Here is a 19,843-nt window from a genome sequence, read left to right as displayed (position 1 = left end):
GGAAAGGGGGCCGGCCCCCCTCCCAATTCGGATTGGGCGTGGGGGGCGCGCCCCCTCCTTTGCTCCCTTCTTCTCTCTCCCAATATGGCCCAATAAGGCCCATATACCTCCCGGGGGGTTCCGGTAACCTCTCAGTACATCAGTAGATGCCCGATCTCACCTGGAACCATTCCGATGTCCAAATATAGTCGTCCAATATATCAATCTTTATGTCTCGACCATTTCGAGACTCCTCGTCATGTTCGTGATCATATCCGGGACTCCAAACTACCTTCGGTACATCAAAACACATAAACTCATAATACGATCGTCACCGAACGTTAAGCGTGCGGACCCTACGGGTTCGAGAACTATGTAGACATGACCGATACACGTCTTTGGTAAATAACCAATAGCGGAACCTGGATGCTCATATTGGTTCCTACATATTCTATGAAGATCTTTATCGGTCAAACCGCATAACGATATACGTTGTTCCCTTTGTCATCGGTATGTTACTTGCCCGAGATTTGATCGTCGATATCTTAATACCTAGTTCAATCTCGTTACCGGCAAGTCTCTTTACTCGTTCTATAATGCTACATCCCGTAACTAACTCATTAGCTACATTGCTTGCAAGGCTTATAGTGATGTACATTACCGAGAGGGCCCAGGGATACCTCTCCGACAATCGGAGTGACAAATCCTAATCTCGATCTATGCCAACTCAACAAACACCATCGGAGACACCTGTAGATCACCTTTATAATCACCCAGTCACGTTGTGACATTTGGTAGCACACAAAGTGTTCCTCTGGTATTCGGGAGTTGCATGATCTCATAGTCATAGGAACATGTATAAGTTATGGAGAAAGCAATAGCAACAAACTAAATGATCATCGTGCTAAGCTAACGGATGGGTCAAGTCAATCACATCATTCTCTAATAATGTGATCCCGTTAATCAAATGACAACTCATGTCTATGGTTAGGAAACATAACCATCATTGATTCAACGAGTTAGTCAAGTAGAGGTAAAGTAGTGACACTCTATTTGTCTATGTATTCACACATGTACTAAGTTTCTGGTTAATACAATTCTAGCATGAATAATAAACATTTATCATGATATAAGGAAATATAAATAACAACTTTATTATTGCCTCTAGGGCATATTTCCTTCAGATCAGCCTCTAGACCACCAGATCAGCCTCTAGACGCCTTGCTTTGTGCCCTTGATGCAAAACTCAAACAAGCACCATTGAAACAGAGGAGGGAGTGCTCTATACCAGAGTTCACGTTTTTGTAGTGGACATTTCAATGGTGCGGACTCTGTTTTGGATGCTACTATTGTGGAACAACATGTCACCTTTTCAACTAAATAAAAAAATAGAAAAAGAAAATGTGAAGCTGATAGTTACTAAAAGTTATTTTTTCTTGGCTTAAATGTTTGTTTGTCCCACCCATGTTCTCGAACAGCGACAGGAAAGGAAGGCGGGATGGGCCAATGGATGGAACACATAGCTACTCCGTTCACATTGTCGGAGCTTCATAATATTTATGTAAACAAAAATGGTTTTTTGTCCCTCCTCCAAGAAAAGGTGGCTAGGGTTTATGCCTTCCATCGGCGGCGCCGCCGATCTCCCATGTCTCCTATGACCTTAGGGCCATGGGTGCGCGGTGGATCCCGGTCCTTGCCTGCGGGAGGGCTCTGTTTTCAGGTGCTTCTTCAAGTTTTGTTAGGGTTTGTGTCCTGTTCAATAAGATGAGACGACGACGGCTTCTTGAAGATGGAATAAGGTTCTCCTCGCCTACCCCACGTCCCAATGGTCTGTCTAACATCGTCAGAGGGCGTGTGGAAGTGTGTCTCCGGAGGATCTCATGAGATTTCATCGGTCATTGTCTTTGGTGGATCCGCTCGGATCTGGTCTTTATTCGTCTTTGTTCATGTGTCTTCAGGTTGGATCCTTCCAATCTAAAATTCCCTTCATCGGCGGTGGTTGCTGTTCTGGGGCGTTGGTCCTATGGGACCTTAGCACAATGACTTCCCGACTGTCCACTACAACAAGTTGTGCCCGGCTCCGGTGAGGGAGGGGCGATGACGGCGGCGCGCCTTCGGCTCACTTCAGTGCTTGTAGTCGTCGATAGGTGGTCTGTGAATCTGGATGTAATTTTTATTATTTCTGGTGTTCGTTGTACTGCCATGATTGAAGATGAATAGGTCGACAGTTTTGCAAAAAATGGTTCAGATGTGAAATCATGACACTTGGGCCCTGGTGACAAGCAAAGCTTAGCAAAATCATGGAGCCAGCAATCTCAGAACATAAATGACAGCAGACATGAAACCCTAACAATTCTAGTAACTATTATGTAAGGGGTCTCATCCAATTTTCATCCAGGTGTGTGCCTACAGAGAAATTACTCTCACATGAGCGAAGAAATCATGATAATGATAGTAAAGAAGTTGGTCATGAATATGATGAAGATCCTTCTCTCCGGAGGCTAGATTAGCCTCTAGACCGCCAGATCAGCCTCTAGACGCCTTGCTTTGTGCCCTTGATGCAAAACTCAAACAAGCACCATGTGAAACAGAGGAGGGGGTACTCTATACCATAGTTCATGTTTTTGTAGTGGACATTTCAACAGTGTGGACTCTGTTTTGGATGCTACTATTGTGGAACAACATGTCACCTTTTCAACTAAATAAAAATTAGAAAAAGAAAAGGTGAAGCTGATAGTTACTGGAAGTTATATTTTTCTTGGCTTAAATGTTAGTTTGTCCCACCCATGTTCTCGAACGGCGACGGGAAAGGGAAGGCGGGATGGGCCAATGGATGGAACACATAGCTACTTTGTTCACATTGTCAGAGCTTCATAATATTTATGTAAACAAAAATGGTTTTTTATCCCTCCTCCAAGAAAAGGTGGCTAGGGTTTTTGCCTTCCATCGACGGCGCCGCCGATCTCCCATGTCTCTTGTGGCCTTAGGGCCATGGGTGCGCGGTGGATCCCGGCCCTTGCCGGCGGGAGGGCTCCGTTTTCAGGTGCTTCTTCAAGTTTTGTTAGGGTTTGTGTCCTGATCAAGAAGACGAGACGGCAGCGGCTTCTTGAAGATAGAATAAGGTTCTCCTCGTCTAGCCCCGTCCCAATGGTCTGTCTAGCATCGTCGGAGCGCGTGTGGAGGTGTGTCTTCGGAGGATCTCGCGAGATTTGGTCGGTGGTTGTCTTTGGTGGATCCGCTCGGATCCGGTCTTTATTCGTCTTTGTTCTGTGTCTTCGGGTTGGATCCTTCCAATCTAAAATTATCTTCATCGGCGGCGGTTGTTATTCTGGGGCGTTGGTCCTATGGGACCTTAGCACGACGACTTCCCGACTGTCTACTACAACAAGTTGTGCCCGGCTCCGGCAAGGAAGGGGCGATGACAGCGGCGCGCCTTCGGCTCGCTTCAATGCTTGTAGTCGTCGATAGGTGGCTATGAATTTGGATGTAATTTTTATCATTTCTGGTGTTCGTTGTACTGTCATGATTGAAGATGAATAAATCGACAGTTTCCCGAAAAAAATGGTTCAGATGTGAAATCATGGAGCCACCAATCTCAGAACATAAATGATAGTAGACATGAAACCCTAACTATTGTAGTAACTATTACGTAAGGGATCTCATCCAATTTTCATTCATGTGTGCCTACAGAGAAATTACTCTCACATGAGCGAAGAAATCGTGATAATGATAGTAAAGAAGTTGGTCATGAATATGATGAAGATCCTTCTCTCCGGAGGCCAGATCAGCCTCTAGACCTCCCCCTCCTCCCCCCCAAGAAAGACATAACAGAAGGTGGTGTCTCCCTCTCAAAGAAATATCCATCTAAACATATTTTCTTCCTCAAATATATCTTTTAGGTGATTTGAACATCTATCATTCATACAGTAAACATTTGGATACAGAGGATTGGATATAAGATTTAGAGAAGGCAGTTCTTTATAGGAAAAACCAGTTTTAGTTAGTTTTTCTGTTAAGTTGAGTCCGTACAATTCCTTGTTTGGATAGAAAAATAAGAAAACAAGATTATGCAGTTCAATAACACAGATGGGGCTTCGTCTAGCTCTTGTATCATCACTGGCACACCTTTTCTACATGGCTACGCCAACATTGGCGCCGCAGACCAGGCTACTCGCACTAGCATCCGGGATGCCGCCATCTTGTTTTCTTGCAGGAAAATCTTCCGATTTATTCATAAAACATCATGGTGATACAAAGAACACAAGAAGTAGTAGAGATTACATCCATGTTCATAGGCCACCTAGTGACAATTATAAACACTGGAGCGAGCCGAAGGCGCGCCGCGATCATCGTTCGGCCTTCGTTGAAGCCAAACAAACATTGTTGTAGTAGACAGTCAAAAGTCATCATGCTAAGACTTCAAAGAATCAATGTAACAAAACAGCTACCATCGTCAATGAAGAGAAACATAGATTGAAAGGACCAGCATGCAGACATATGAACGCGGATGAATAAAGACTGGTTCGAAACAGATCCATCGAAGATAAAAACACAGACCGAACCCCACAAGATCAACCGGGGACACATCTCCACACGCCCTTCGAAGATGCTAGACGCGCAGTCAGGACGGGAGAAGGGGCTTGCACACGAACATGTCATTGTATACACTCGACGCCGACGGTGATGCACTACGGCTAACGTCGAAGGAGACCCAACCGAAAATGTGGTGCGCAAGCTATCCGGCGGGCGCATATGTAGACCCGAAAGCTGGGAGGGACCCCGTCAAGGCGTGCGACGACTATGTGCTACCCTAGACCGACCTGGTACATGTGTTTGTGGAGTGTGTTGTTCAATCGGCCGTCACCTCTCATGTATTTATGAGCCGACTGAATTTTTCGTACAAGAAAAGGACTCCAAATCCTGTCCAAATCCTCCCAAAATTAATCAAACCCGGAATTAGGTAGGTATGAAATAGCAGTTCGGTTTTGGGGACCCATAGACCACATGCAATCTCGGATGGAGATGCGCCCAAAAGCAAATTTATCCATTCCGGTGAGAAGAACAACTTTCATGTTGAACGTCTTTTGGTTCGAGATAATCTTAAGGGTGTTTTTGCTTGTTTTCCAATTTCTGCAGTAGAGAAAAATGTGAGTTATTGCCCGGATGTCCGGACTCCAAGTCGGGCGTTTGCCCTGGTTGTCTGGGTTCCATCCTGGATGGTTCGGCTTCAATTTTGAACCTTCTGTTGTCTGCACGTATGGGCCTTTTGTCCAACCTTTGGACGGATGATTCGGTTTCCAACCTGGACAATCCGGACATCCACTGCAGTTGGGCGTGGGTTTGGATGCAACTTTTGCATACAACCTCAGAGTGAGATAATTCAAATATCAAAACTAATCGCCTCGACGAGACGAAGATATTTCATGTGGAACACCTTTTCATCTGAGATCGTCTTGAGGCGTAATCGGCCAAACAGTATTCCGGATGCCAAATCTAAGCACTCCAAGCACATCTTCCACCCCTGAGATGAGATCCGATGATGATGACCCAGATATCAAAGTTGTTCATTTTAACCATATGGAGATTCTTCATATTTGGTACATTTTATTTGAAGGCATTTTGATTACGCTTTATGCCGTGCCAAAAACTGATATCAAGAAAGGACAACACAACCATGCCATCATCATCCGAACCTATACCAGCACTGGCGCATGTGCACTGAAACGCCCTGCCGTTTGGTCAGGCGATGGCCATCAACCATATAGGTTTTCCGTAGTTATTCTGGAATCATGGTTCCACTTCCACCTATACACTTGAAACTGAACCATTCCCTTACAATTAATCTATACCTTTCTTTTTACTAATATACATGAATTTTGATTAAAAATATAAATAAAATCTAAATATGATATTATTTTATCTGTTAAAATATTTTTTAAATAGTATTTAGGATGCAGCCTTAATCAATAGCGCATGATTCATTTTTTTCATACGGGTGCCAAACCAGTGTGGACATGAACACCTCAACAAAACCAGATTGAAGACAAAACAAGCCATCTATAACCAAGCATGCGCGCCTCATCAAAACCTTGCAGGAAAAAAAGCAAAGTTCTCATCTTATGCAGAGAGACGCTTTAAGATTGACCACATTCAAACGCGTTGTGATTGTCAACAGAGATGAGATACCATGTGTTGAAATAAAGAACCTGAACCTACCTATGGGGGTTTGAGTCATGATTATAGGGTTAGGGGCCTGTGGAATTTCTCTCTTGGTGCAACGCATGATCTCTTTTGCTAGTACTCCCTCCGTTCCAAATTACTCGTCGTGGTTTTAGTTCAAATTACTCGTCGTGGAACTAAAACCACAACAAGTACAAATTTGAACTAAAACCACGACGAGTAATTTGGAAGAGGGAGTAACTGTTAACAGAAGATGAAGCTACAGCGGTGTACAATTAACTAATAATAAACTTAATAACAACAACTGAGGGACCTATAGGCAAACATGTCCAGCATGCTCTCTCTATGGGGAGCATGGCGATTCACTCCGATGGACGGCCAGCATGACTCACGACACCCGCCTCCTTGTGCTGCGCCTTACTGAGCTTGAATCAACCAGCCTTCTCACAGACGAGGGCTGGGGAGTGGACAGCCCCACTGATTCTGGGATGTCAAGGTCATCATTTGCCGGCAGGCCCGACATATCGTTATGCTTCTGGAACAAGTCGTGCAGCGGCTTGACTTTGATCCTCACTTTCTCCACCTGAAACGCAATTTCAACTTCAACTCCTTGCAGAAATGTGTTCCATGTTTTTTTCGGTGACAAAAGAGTAATAAAATTGTCCAGACTTCCATATAACAAGACAATGGATCAACTTCAATCAAAGCTGTGGTACCATACCAGCTCCTGGTGATAAGCGCGAGAACGAGCTTCCGCCAGCCTTCTCTGCAGATCGATCTCTTTCTTACTTCCATATTCTGAATTCTCCATTTCATTTTCCTTTTCTTCCAGTTCTCGATATAACTCTGAAAATAAGATATCAGTTGCCATCAACATCCAGCGATTCGACAAATTGACAGTCACAACAAGAATGCATACCAAGAGATTAAACAACCAGCCTACGGAAGGAAATGAAATTTTCAATCGCCTTGTGAAGAAATCAATATAACCTTGAGGACATACCTGTAAATACCGACAAGATCCAGATTTGTGTTGGGATGTCATAAAGTGTCTTAGCTAACGTCAACGATGACTTCAAGATCTCTCTGGCTTGTCCAGTGTCGTGTAACTGAAGTGCTAATGTACCTAATATTGTTAAATACTGAGAAACCAATTGGATGTTACCCAACTGTTGGTGCGCTATTCTCAAACCACTTGCAAGGCGAACCCTGCATCAGGTAGAAACATTTCATATTAACAACATAGAAATTGACTATCTGCAAACTTGCCGAGAGTTCGCTCAACATAAAAGAGGAAATGAAATGTGGCAGACACCCGTGGGAAACAAATAATGCAGAACATTAGCTACATGGTGGTATAACTTCTGTTTCTAAGTGACCATATGTTTAATGCATCGAGATCATGTGGGCTTTTAAAAAATTGAAAACAATTATATATCCAGTCACGACAGAGGGGATCTCCAATTTTGCCATTCCAATTCCAATGAACTTTAAAGTTCAAGAGGACAAATATGGAACCCTGTAAAAATATAAATATGGAATCCTAGAGGAGAAATACAAATATGAAACCCTAGAAGAAAAATCTTTTTTTATTCGGGAGTAGTGGGGAAAAAAATCATATACCCTTCCCTCCCTCTTAAATGACAGATGCGAAATAAATAAAAAATGTGAAGCAACTCTTCTTTACGTTTACGCTTTATATTCATCATTTCTATACATCACATCTATTAAAACATTTGAATTTCGTTTTTACTCATCCTAAATGTAAACTATAGTGATGCACAATACATTCATTACACTGCAGTCATTATACTAATTTTCACTACTTAGTACTATATCATATCTCACCGTGCATCTTGTGGATTATGCTGCCTCATAAGTAGAAGTCCGTAAACAAAAATGATACAGGTCTTCTCTCGTACCCCAACAAATGAGTCCATGGTTCTGTAAGCAGGACCAATCAATTCTAGCGCCTAAACAGCCAAAAAGGTGAGGCAACATTTAGTTGTATTAGCTGGCTTGATACAGAAAAAGACAGGTATGTAGGAGTGATATAAAATCCTACTTTACCTCTGAAGATGATTCCGCGTCACCCTTACAAATGTAGGAGACTGCCGCATAAACTTGGCACATAGATTGCATTGATTTGTTCTCTGTCAGCTGAAAAAAATGTACTTCTTTAATTAGAAAAGGGCTGGATAGGTTGCAATAGAACATAAGAACAATTGGCCTAATATATAAAAATCTACATTCCTTGATACATGTTTTTACTTCAGCGGACTTGGGACGCATAGAATATTGACTAAAAGATGGCTAGCTATATTATAATAGGACTGGTGGTGCCTCAGAAGGACACCTTTCGATATTTGGGGTCAATGTTGCAGAAGGATGGGGATATCGATGAAGATGTGAACCATCGAATTAAAGCCGGATGGTTGAAGTGGCGCCAAGCTTCTGGCATTCTCTGCGATAAGAGAGTGCCACAAAAGCTAAAAGGCAAGTTCTATAGGACGGCGGTTTGACCCGCAATGTTGTATGGCGCTGAGTGTTGGCCGACTAAAAGGCGACATGTGCAACAGTTAGGTGTGGCGGAGATGCGCATGCTGAGATGGATGTGTGGCCACACAAGGAAGGATCGAGTCCAAAATGATGATATACGAGATAAGAGTTGGGGTAACTCTGATTGAAGAGAAGCTGGTCCAACATCGTCTGAGATGGTTTGGGCATATTCAGCGCACGCCTCCAGAAGCTCCAGTGCATGATAATGTCAATAGAGGCTAAGGTAGACCGAACTTGACATGGGAGGAGTCCATAAAGAGAGATCTGAAGTACTGGAGTATCACCAAAGAACTAGCCATGGACAGGGGTGCGTGGAAGCTTGCTATCCATGTGCCAGAACCATGAGTTGGTTGCGAGATCTTATGGGTTTCACCTCTAGCCTACCCCAACTTGTTTGGGACTAAAGGCTTTGTTGTTGTTGTTGTTGTTGTTGTACTGGAAACCTGATTGTAGATCACATTGTACACGTAACCAATGACCGGATGTTGTTAGCTTTTTACATCATTAATCACATGAAGCACAGTTGGAGGTGCAGCATGCAGAATCCCCACAGAATATTAATGTGTTTGGTAGCATACAAGAGGAGACTAGGAAATGCATGGCAGAGAGTATGCAAAGAAACATACTGTGGAGCATTGTTCCAAATATCGGCCAGTTAATCAGCATCTCGGTCAGTTAATCGCTACTCGGTGGGACAATAGCCCTTACTGGAAAATTCGCCTATTTATCCCCACTCAGCACCCAACCGATATGGTACCAGATACCGATATCCTGAACATTGGCATATCGAGAGGAAAAAAATACCTTCGATGCTTCAAGGAAGTGGAAAGCAGCCTCGTCAAAGCAGCCAACAGAATGTGCATACTGTCCCCTTAGCATTTCAATTGTGCTCTCACAACCTTGGAGAATCGTTGGGAAACGAGTAAACCAATTTTTCATCTGTGCTAAAGCCTACAGGAACAATGACGAATTGATAATAAAGGGTTAGCTGAATAACCATAGGATATATAGATCTGATGTTTGGAAAGAAATGTATCTGGCACAATTACTGGACCTATTATACCAGACAAGATGTGCTTATATCAAACCCAATAATAAATATATAATAGCTCAACATATTGCGAGACATATTAGTTTCAGTAAACAGATTGGCAGGGATGCCCTTGAAAAAAATGGACAAGTATATTTGAAAAGCATATACATAGACGAATAACGAAGAACGGTTGCAAACTTGAAACCTTGAGCAGTCATCCTATGTATTAGTAAAAAATATGGATATGCTGTTCTATGTACCTCTTGAGCTTCAACAAATTCTGATCTCGTGAGTTCTACAGCCACATTGTTTTCGAGAAACTGAAGTAAAAGCATCAAGTACAACCCGGCCGTCCATATAGTTGAGTGTTCCAAATCTCCCTCTGAATATATAATGACAAAAAATTAAATGAGGTTAAGGTAACAGAAGTACAATACTACAGTAAAATGATAATTTCTTCTGCAGTTAATGAAGATTTTTTTTTCTGCAACAAACAACAACAACAACAAAGCCTTTAGTCCCAAACAAGTTGGGGTAGGCTCATGGATTTTGAGTCGCTTGACTAGTCACGACTAGTCGACGAGACGTAGTTCCAGGGCTGACTTAGCCTCTCGACTCGACTCCTGGGATGAGTCGAGCGACTCGCGCGACTAGTCTCGACTAGTCACGACTAGTCGCGGTTTTTGGGTCGAACGACTCGAGGCAGCGCTGGATCTGGAGTACTCTCCCGCCGCCATGCTGCTGATGATGCTGTTGTGCTGCCTCGCTGCTGCTGCTGCTGAAGCTGAAGCGGCAAGAGGAGCGGGCTGGGAGGAGGAGCGGTGGCAAGAGAGCTGCTGCGGGGGAGTTGAGAGATCCATCGCTGGGAGGAGTGGTGGACTGATGGCAAGAGAGTGGCAGCAGAATGTGTGGCGGCTGTGGTGAGGGAGGAGTGTGGATTGTGGATTAGGTCACGGGAGGAGTATATAGCTACTAGATGGGCTTTTGGGCCACAGGGAAGTGCATAACTAGTGGCCCATCTCTCAGTTGGCCCTGGTTACTGCTGCTGGTGGTGTGCTCCTCCCCTCCTCCCCTGGTTGCTGCTGCTGCTGTGCACTTGTGCTCCTCCCCTGACTGCCTGCTGCTTAACTCACGTCGACTCATCGCCATGTCGACTCGTCGACCATGAGTCTAGACTAGTCACGACTAGTCTAGAGTCGCCCCTCCCGAGCGACCCGTCGACTCATCGACTCGAAAACATTGGGTAGGCTAGAGGTGAAACCCATAAGATGTCGCAACCAACTCATGGCTCTGGCACATGGATAGCAAGCTTCCACGCACCCCGCTCCATAGCTAGCTCTTTGGTGATATCCAATCCTTCAGGTCTCTCTTAAGGGACTCCACCCATGTCAAATTCGGTCTACCCCGCCCTCTCTTGACATTCTCCACACGCGTTAGCCGTCCGCTATGCACTGGAGCTTCTGGAGGCCTGCGCTGAATATGCCCAAACCAACTCAGACGATGTTGGACAAGCTTCTCTTCAATTGGTGCTACCCCAACTCTATCTCGTATATCAACATTCCGGACTCGATCCTTCCTCGTGTGGCCACACATCCATCTCAACATACGCATCTCCGCCACACCTAACTGTTGAACATGTCGCATTTTAGTCGGCCAACACTCAGCACCATACAACATTGCGGGTCGAACCGCCGTCCTGTAGAACTTGCCTTTTAGCTTTCGTGGCACCCTCTTGTCACAGAGAATGCCAGAAGCTTGGCGCCACTTCATCCATCCGGCTTTGATTCAATGGTTCACATTTTCATCAATAACCCCATCCCCCTGCAGCATTGACCCAAATATCAAAAGTTGTCCTTCCGAGGTACCACCTGGCCATCAAGGCTAACCTCCTCCTCACACCTAGTAGTACTGAAACCACACATCATGTACTCGGTTTTAGTTCTACTAAGCCTAAACCCTTCCGATTCCAAGGTTTGTCTCCATAACTCTAACTTCCTATTTACCCCGTCCGACTATCATCAACTAGCACCACATCATCCGCAAAGAGCATACACCATGGGATATCTCCTTGTATATCCCTTGTGACCTCATCCATCACCAATGCAAAAAGATAAGGGCTCAAAGCTGACCCCTGATGCAGTCCTATCTTAATCGGGAAGTCATCAATGTCGACATCACTTGTTCGAACACTTGTCACAACATTATCCTACATGTCCTTGATGAGGGTAATGTACTTTGCTGGGACTTTGTGTTTCTCCAAGGCCAACCACACGACATTCCGCGGTATCTTATCATAGGCCTTCTCCAAGTCAATGGACACCATATGCAAGTCCTTCTTTTGCTCCCTATATCTCTCCATAAGTTGTCGTACCAAGAAAATGGCTTCCATGGTCGACCTCCCAGGCATGAAACCAAACTGATTTTTGGTCACGCTTGTCATTCTTCTTAAGCGGTTGCTCAATGACTCTCTCCCATAGCTTCATTGTATGGCTCATCAGCTTAATTCCCCGGTAATTAGTACAACTCTGAACATCCCCCTTGTTCTTGAAGATTTGGTACTAATATACTCCGTCTCCATTCTTCCGACATCTTGTTTGCCCGAAAAATGAGGTTGAAAAGCTTGGTCAGCCATACCATCGCTATGTCCCCGAGACCTTTCCACACCTCAATGGGGATACAATCAGGGCCCATCGCCTTGCCTCCTTTCATCCTTTTTAAAGCCTCCTTGACCTCAGACTCCTGGATTCGCCGCACAAAACGCATGCTGGTCTCATCAAAGGAGTTGTCCAGTTCAATGGTAGAACTCTCATTCTCCCCATTGAACAGCTTGTCGAAGTACTCCCACCATCTATGCTTAATCTCCTCGTCCTTCACCAAGAGTTAGCCTGCTCCGTCCTTGATGCATTTGACTTGGCCAATATCCCTCGTCTTCCTCTCTCGGATCTTGGCCATCTTATAGATGTCCCTTTCGCCTTCCTTCGTGCCTAACCATTGGTAGAGGTCCTCGTATGCCCGACCCCTTGCTTCACTAACAGCTCGCTTTGCGGCCTTCTTCGTCATCTTGTACTTCTCTATGTTGTCTTGTCTGCACTCCTATCCAGGTATAGGCGTCTGAAGCAATCTTTCTTCTCTTTAATCGCCTTCTGGACATCATCATTCCACCACTAGGTATCCTTATCTTCACTTCCCCTGGACACTCCAAACTCCTCCGAGGGCACCTTACGAATGCAAGTCGCCATCTTCATCCACACATTGTCTGCATCCCCCCCCCTCTTCCTCCCAAGGGCCCTCCTTAATGACCCTCTCTCTCCTTGAACACCTGAGCTACCTCCCCCTTGAGCTTCCACCACTTCGTTCTAGCGACTTTGGCACGCTTATCCCGCTGGACACGAATCCAAAAGCGGAAGTCAGCAACCACCAGCTTATGCTGGGGTACAACACTTTTTTTTCTGCGACGCACAAAATATTTACGAGTAAGTTCTTTATATACGACAGAACAATTCCCCCGGTCCCTGATGTACCACTGAACAATGACATACATGCCCCTTATTTGACATCTCCATTCAAGCAGGCGAGCATGGTGGAACATGATAATCGATGGTCCTCGATGAATAGACTACATGGCAATGGATCTCGCGATGTGTGCTACCAGTTTCCATAGAAACTCAAAAGAAACAGCTGGGTGGTTGTGCAGGATTGACAGGCCACAACAAGAAATAGTCCAAACCATAATAATAAACAGTCCAGTGGTGGATATGAGGGCTTGAGCCATATGAAGGGCCACTAACATCACTACTGTGATCGCTCTGCTGAGGGGATCCCATTTAATTTAAGTAAATGCTGGCACAAGATAAAAGGTGTGGTGAAAAATGCACAATGTTGGCATTTTAGGTTCAGGGGAAGGGCAGGCTTAGTTGAGGAGCCGAACATCAGCGAGGCTGCATGGGAGGAGTACTTGGTCAAACTCACAGTAGGGCATGATTGAAGAAGACACGTTAAAGTCAACGGCGGTGGTTGTGCAGGATTGGCAAGCCACAACAAGAAATAGTCCAAACCATAATAATAAACAGTCCAGTGGTGGATATGAGGGCTTGAGCAATATGAAGGGCCACTAACATCACTACTGTGATCGCTCCGCTGAGGGGATCCCATTTAATTTAATTAAATGCTGGCACAAGATAAAAGGTGTGGTGAAAAATGCAGAGTGTTGGCATTTTAGGTTTAGGGGAAGGACAGGCTTAGTTGAGGAGCAGAACATCAGCGAGGCTGCATGGGAGGAGTACTTGGTCAAACTCATAGTAGGGCATGATTGAAGAAGACACGTTAAAGTCAACGGTGGGGATGGTGAAGAGCAAAGAATGGCACAGTTGTCATGACACTTCACCATGTGCACACCATGGCAAGCTCCAGCTTGCCCCTTCTTGATGACCGGCGGGCAGTTGTAGCTAGGGCAGCACCTGGTGCCGGCAAAGAAGTTGGAGGCAAAATTGTCTGAAAAGATTACTCATCTAGGCACTTAGCACCACCCATGGCCATCAAATTGGGTGGTCTTGGTGCAAACAAGCATAAGGTTATGATGTGGTGCAGATTTGGTGCTTCAATGGGAGCCCAGCGCTGAGAGCAACAGTACAAGGGTGGAAAAAGAAGATGAGGATAAAGAGAGATATCACGGAAAAATATAACATGAGAAATTTAATGGAGTAGCAATGGAAGAAATGGGTAAGGTTTTGCTACAGTTGTTGCATATAAGGGAGAGATCATTGTTCAGAGCAGATCAGGGAAGTATTCACTGACATATAGATATTCCGAAGATTGAATTCATTAAAGCAGCCCAGCGAGTTAGAGAAATGTCTGGTATGAAGTAGTTCACACCAAATTCAAAATTAATGGCCCATGACTGGTATGGATGATTTAGTTGGCAGGGGCAAAGATTGACAAGCTAGGAGCTACAAATTCCGTTTTCTTAAAAGAAAAGAAAAAAGGAAGAAAGGACAAAAAAAAGAAGAACATATGACCACATGAGAAAGGGTTAAACATATCACAATTGATTTAGTCTGCATAGGATTGCCACATTGGAACTCCAGCAGGATAAGGTATCATGCATATCCAGCACATAAGACAACAAGAACCGTGACAACTCACAGTATCAGCTCAACTTAAGATTGTTTCTGAAAGGCGTGATTTTTAGAATGACCGTCACGATTTGGTAAAAGTTACGTAGTAGATCAAAGATGAGGCAGATAAATGGGAAGAAGCAAGGGCTGGGAGTTTGTTTTTTGAGCCACTGTAGGAGCAGCCTCCTAGGCTTAGTGTTCTTTTTCGGGATTGACATTTGACTTCCATTATCATGTCTCGCCATTTTGGTCAGATGTTCTTGCATCTAAACTGCTTTTCCAGCTTCATGGAAAGATATGAAAGGCTCTTGCATATTCTCTAGAAAAATTTGAGCTTATGTTGCTTAACCAAACAAAGGAAAAAGTGTGTGGACTGTGGAACTACATAGTAACCAGGGTCATGCATTAAGTGTCAGCTCTAAAATATGGTTGTACACAATAAAATTTGTAAAGAGTTGTCATAGAAAATAACTGAAGTTATTATCAGTACCTGTCACACCATCGACGATCCCAAGCTTCGAGAGTTCCTCTGTGAAACAATGTGAATGCCCAGTAAATTATAGATATACACAAGTTTCTATATATTTCAGCTTTAACATAGACACAATATATATATGATCATGTTTAAAATATCCAAGAAAAAATGCATGGTGAAAGGTTACTGTTAGCTTATGCAAGGTTGACATGTATCAATGCATTTACTGCCCTTGATTACTCAACAGGTGGTACATGCGGGTTGAGGTTACTCCTTGCAAATTCCGGTGATGGATTGAAGGTGTACTATGTTTGATGTTTCATGAGGCATACATGGACAATAAATCTGGTACGCAGGGAGCTAATGTAAATTTGGACGCTGTGGTGCTGATCAATTGAGGTTTTTTTTTACAAAATCACGCCAGGTTTAATTTTGAAAGGCGGCGACAGCTATGTTATCAAATGCATATAATCAGCATGTAGAAAGTAGAAAAGATACACTATATAACCTTGAAATCTTGCCGAGTTTAAATTACAACCTTCAACTACTAAACCATTTATTTTTGACCCCAAACTATGAAACCCATTCACCCCCTCTCTCACTCATCTCTCAAGTGACTTTCTCTTCTCTTAAGCACGACTTTAACTATATTGTCACTCTCCCCAACTCAAGCCTGCCTGTCATCTTTTCAATCTCGCAACCTGCATCATATCCTGGAAGATATTCACTGTTGCCTTGGATAATCTTGTGGCTGCAGGGTTAGAGATTTGGGCTAGCTTGGGTTGGGGAAAGTAAGAAGAGAAATGGCCATGGGAGACAGAAGAGAGATAGGGCCACGGCTGTCGTGGATTAGTTGTGCCAGCTGTCCACCATGTGGAATCTGAATCAGCACAAAGCCACCTGAGATTGGACCAAGGGGCTAAACTGAATGGATTTTCATATTTTGGCGTTACAAATAAATTGCTTACAAGTCTAAGGACGTACTGTGAACTTTGGCAAGAGTTGAAGGTTGTAAAGTGGACTTTATTATAAAAAGTAAAACATGATTTCATTGTTTTGTGAAACACTTGTTTAATGTAAGACCTAATGGTGTAGATTTTCTATAGCTGGGTTTGGGATAAAAATAAATGGCTTAGGAATTGAAGGTTGTAACGTGAACTTCGGCAAGGGTTAAAAGGTTGCAAAGTGGACTTTATTAAAATGTAAAACAAGATTTCATTATTTTGTGTAACACTTGTTTAGTAAAGCCTAAAATAATCATCCAATAAAGTTAAAAATCAAAATATTCAATTTAACGTCAAAGACTCATTTCCCGTCATGTTCAGTCTTTCCGCTTAACTACATCATGTATCTCAAACCCACCATTTGCATCAACATGGCCACTCCCATTTATATATGCCTCTCATCCATTTATGTCACAACATTCACATTGGCACCTTCATGGAGTTTGCTTCAACAAGAAAAATGGCCATGGAATATTGTGAAACCCAAGGGTCAGCTGTAACATCCCACCTCTCACCCAGACCAGCAGTCGTTACTCATAGCAAGATCTAGACTGGCCTCACAGACCAACACTCCACACATTGTCCTCACTCGTGCGCAACGGGGAAGAACTTCCCGGACGGTCACACATCCCCAAATTGCTCCAAGCCAAGCACACTTAACCAGAGGTTATTGGAGATGCGCTCCCGGAAAAGAAGGTGCACCTTGTTGATATGAGCAGAAAGAAGGTGCACCTTGTTGATATGAGCAGTCTATCATTCCTTCTAAGCTAGGATGTCACATCAGCCAAGTAGCATCTGATGAAACCAAACATCCTCCTAAGTTGGCTGAAGATCTTACCAGATCATGATAAATGGTACTGATCAATCTCAAGTTGTCAAACAAAAATTAAAACCACCACCTTGTAAGGGTTGTTGTTAAGCAAAAGGGAAAGTTCACACTTCTCATATGAGCATTGCTGTCACTGCATTCTTGCCATAGACATGTATCAAGAAATGCTGAAAATATTCTGGAATGGACAACCTTTATAGATTTGTTGCTCATATGAACGAACAATAAAACAAACTTATCATTGATATGTTCCCTCTCGTTGAGATGAACAGCATCGTTGCATTTCAAAGGGGAGAGTGGAAGTGGGATAACTTGGAACATGAGAGGATAGCACACAAAATTACTACTAGCGATAATGTGTTCTCCACAGGAAACGAGGAAGTGAATGGGCCAAAAATGAAGAAGATTCTATCTGGTTCACAAGGATAAGCAGAGCGATAATGATAATGAATAGGGAAGCCCTTGTAGTACGAAAAAAGCATCCACAAAAAGACAGTTGTGAGATTACTAGAATGGCAGTTAATTATATCAAATACTGAAATTAATAAAACCACACAAACACCTCACAAAATAAACCCTAGAAGGCAATACAATTGTAACCCTCACAGTATTGACGGTTGGGTTTAATAAGCACCTCCCTGTAAAGCAGGACCTCAGTACCCGTCAAGGACCATGACTTGGTAAAAAAATGGCTACTATTTGATACCCATGGTTGTAAACTAGCTGGGCCTGCTATCTTGAATCGTATAACATGTGTAGTTAGCTATAAGCATATCATCTTCAGAAGCAATACTTCAAATAAGTTACTCCCTCCGTTCACTTTTATAAGTCGTTTTAGACAACTGAAAATGAGCTACTTTGCACCCTGTCTGAAATGTCTTCAAGGCCTTATAAAAGTGAACAAAGGGAGTAGCATTCAACGGCACATACCATGGATGAGCTGTAGTCCTGAATGTATTCTCTTTCCACACTCCTTAAATATGCCTTTTGGCCGACTGACCATCACAACCATGAGATCCACCAGCACAAACACCGCAGTCCGTGGGAGCCACTCTCCGTGCATCGGCGGTGGTGCCAACAGTAACTTGTCCCCATAATCTAACACATCTTTCAATGTGTCATACCCGCACAACGCTTGCAGCTGAGCTCTCAACTGCCCCTGCTTATGCGCTAGAGCCACCCTCTCCCTCTCCTTCAACATGGTCTGCGCTAGCGTTCCCTCTACTGCACTGAGTTCAGTACCAAGCTCTTTAATATGGCGTCCCCTCTCCATCTCGCTCTTAACAGCGGTGTCCAGCCTCTCCACATGCTTCGAGGCAGCCTTGTAGTCACAGACCCTGAGCAGGTAGAAAGTCTGCAGCAGCTCCGTGTAGAAGAACAGCCCAACCCAATGCTCCTTCTGCATCCAATAAGCATAAGATGGCATGCAACAAAACACAAAGTTTATATCTCTTCGCTGCTACAGACAGCATAAAAATGAAGAGGTGAAGAAAAAAAAAAGCTAACTTGAGTTTACCTGCTCGGCCGTGAGCGCATCCCAGAGCTGGGAGACGCGCGCGACGGCGTCTTCAACGGTGGCGTTGTCCTCCCAGCAGAGTAGGTGGACGTGGAGAGCGGTGGCAGCGAAGAATAGGTCGAGCTGGGGGCTGTCGAGATCGGCAGCGGCGGCAGCCCCGGCAGACAGAGTAGTGAGAGCAGATGCGGCGTCCCCGTCGACTACGAGTGCGGAGGCGAGCTGCGCCTGGAAGTTACTGGTCCAGAGGAGGGCCGGGCCAGAGGGGAGAAGCCCCGAGGCGGAGGCGGATGCGAGGAGGCTGAGGCCGCGGCGGAGCGCGTGCTTCTGCGACGGAACGGCGCCGAGGAGGCCGTAGACGTTGGCGAGAAGGGAGTGCGCGAGCAGCTTGAGGCGCGGCGGCGCGGAGGGGAGCGGGTTGAGGACCAGCAGCGCGCGCTCAAGGTGGGCCTTGGCGTTGGCGAGCCCCTTGGAGCGGGCGAGCAGCAGGCCGGCGAGGCGCATCCGCGCGCGGGCCTCGGCGAGCGGGAGGAGCGAGGCGGCGTGGGGCGGGCTGAGCGCCGACTCCAGGCAGGAGGTGGCGGTGGTGAAGTCGCGGCGGCGCTCGGCCTCCTCCGCCAACGCGAGGAGCCCATCCGCCGCCGACATGGACGGCCCGGCGGACGGCATGACCTAGGGCGCGGTGAGCGGCAACGGCATGGAGATTTGGGGGAATCGGGGTGGGGGAGCGTGGGCTGGAAGGAGGTGGGGGAGGAAGGAAGGACTAGGACTGGGTTCGGCCGCCGGTTTCAACGGGCTCGTCTTTGTGTGTTGTGCTCGGTCGCTGTTCACGTCGCCGAACGGGGAAATGGTCCGGCAGGTCCTGCTGCTGCCGCTGGTTTTTTTTTAAGGAGAACTGTTGCCGCTTTATTTAAAGAACAAAGCTCGGAATTTCATCCGAGATAACATCCAACACGAAGTCTGGGGAGCCCCAACCACACCTTACAAAGTTCATCACCTACACCTACTTTATGAACGGCAATATTCGCAGACCTTCGAACCCACGACACTCTAGACTCAGAAAAAGAATTTAACAAAGTTTTAATTTCCTGCACCCAAGGACCAGCCGCCGACAGCTCTTTTGGTGAGTGATTCAACATCTTCACCACTCCTTGACA

The 19,843-nt window shown here is 44.9% G+C and overlaps 1 protein-coding gene across 1 annotated transcript; it reads right to left on the bottom strand.

Moving 5' to 3' along the window:
- Positions 1 to 6,073: 6,073 nt before the first annotated feature.
- On the bottom strand, positions 6,074 to 19,554 carry LOC125537833 (Tetratricopeptide repeat (TPR)-like superfamily protein). Its single transcript, XM_048701148.2, has 10 exons — positions 18,690 to 19,554; positions 18,104 to 18,572; positions 15,356 to 15,394; positions 10,012 to 10,133; positions 9,523 to 9,669; positions 8,230 to 8,319; positions 8,008 to 8,132; positions 7,163 to 7,368; positions 6,881 to 7,005; positions 6,074 to 6,742 (listed from the first exon to the last, which is right to left on the bottom strand). Exons 1-10 carry the CDS (start codon positions 19,353 to 19,355, stop codon positions 6,548 to 6,550), a joined length of 2,184 nt encoding a protein of 727 aa, XP_048557105.2. The 5' UTR covers positions 19,356 to 19,554; the 3' UTR covers positions 6,074 to 6,547.
- Positions 19,555 to 19,843: the final 289 nt, after the last annotated feature.

The sequence above is a fragment of the Triticum urartu genome, chromosome 2A, assembly GCF_056163025.1.
Source record: "Triticum urartu cultivar PI428250 chromosome 2A, HENAU_Tu73, whole genome shotgun sequence".
Taxonomy (NCBI): Eukaryota; Viridiplantae; Streptophyta; class Magnoliopsida; order Poales; family Poaceae; genus Triticum; species Triticum urartu.
The sequence above is the reverse complement of the archived record's forward strand: the minus strand, read 5'-3'. Positions and strand labels throughout refer to the sequence as shown.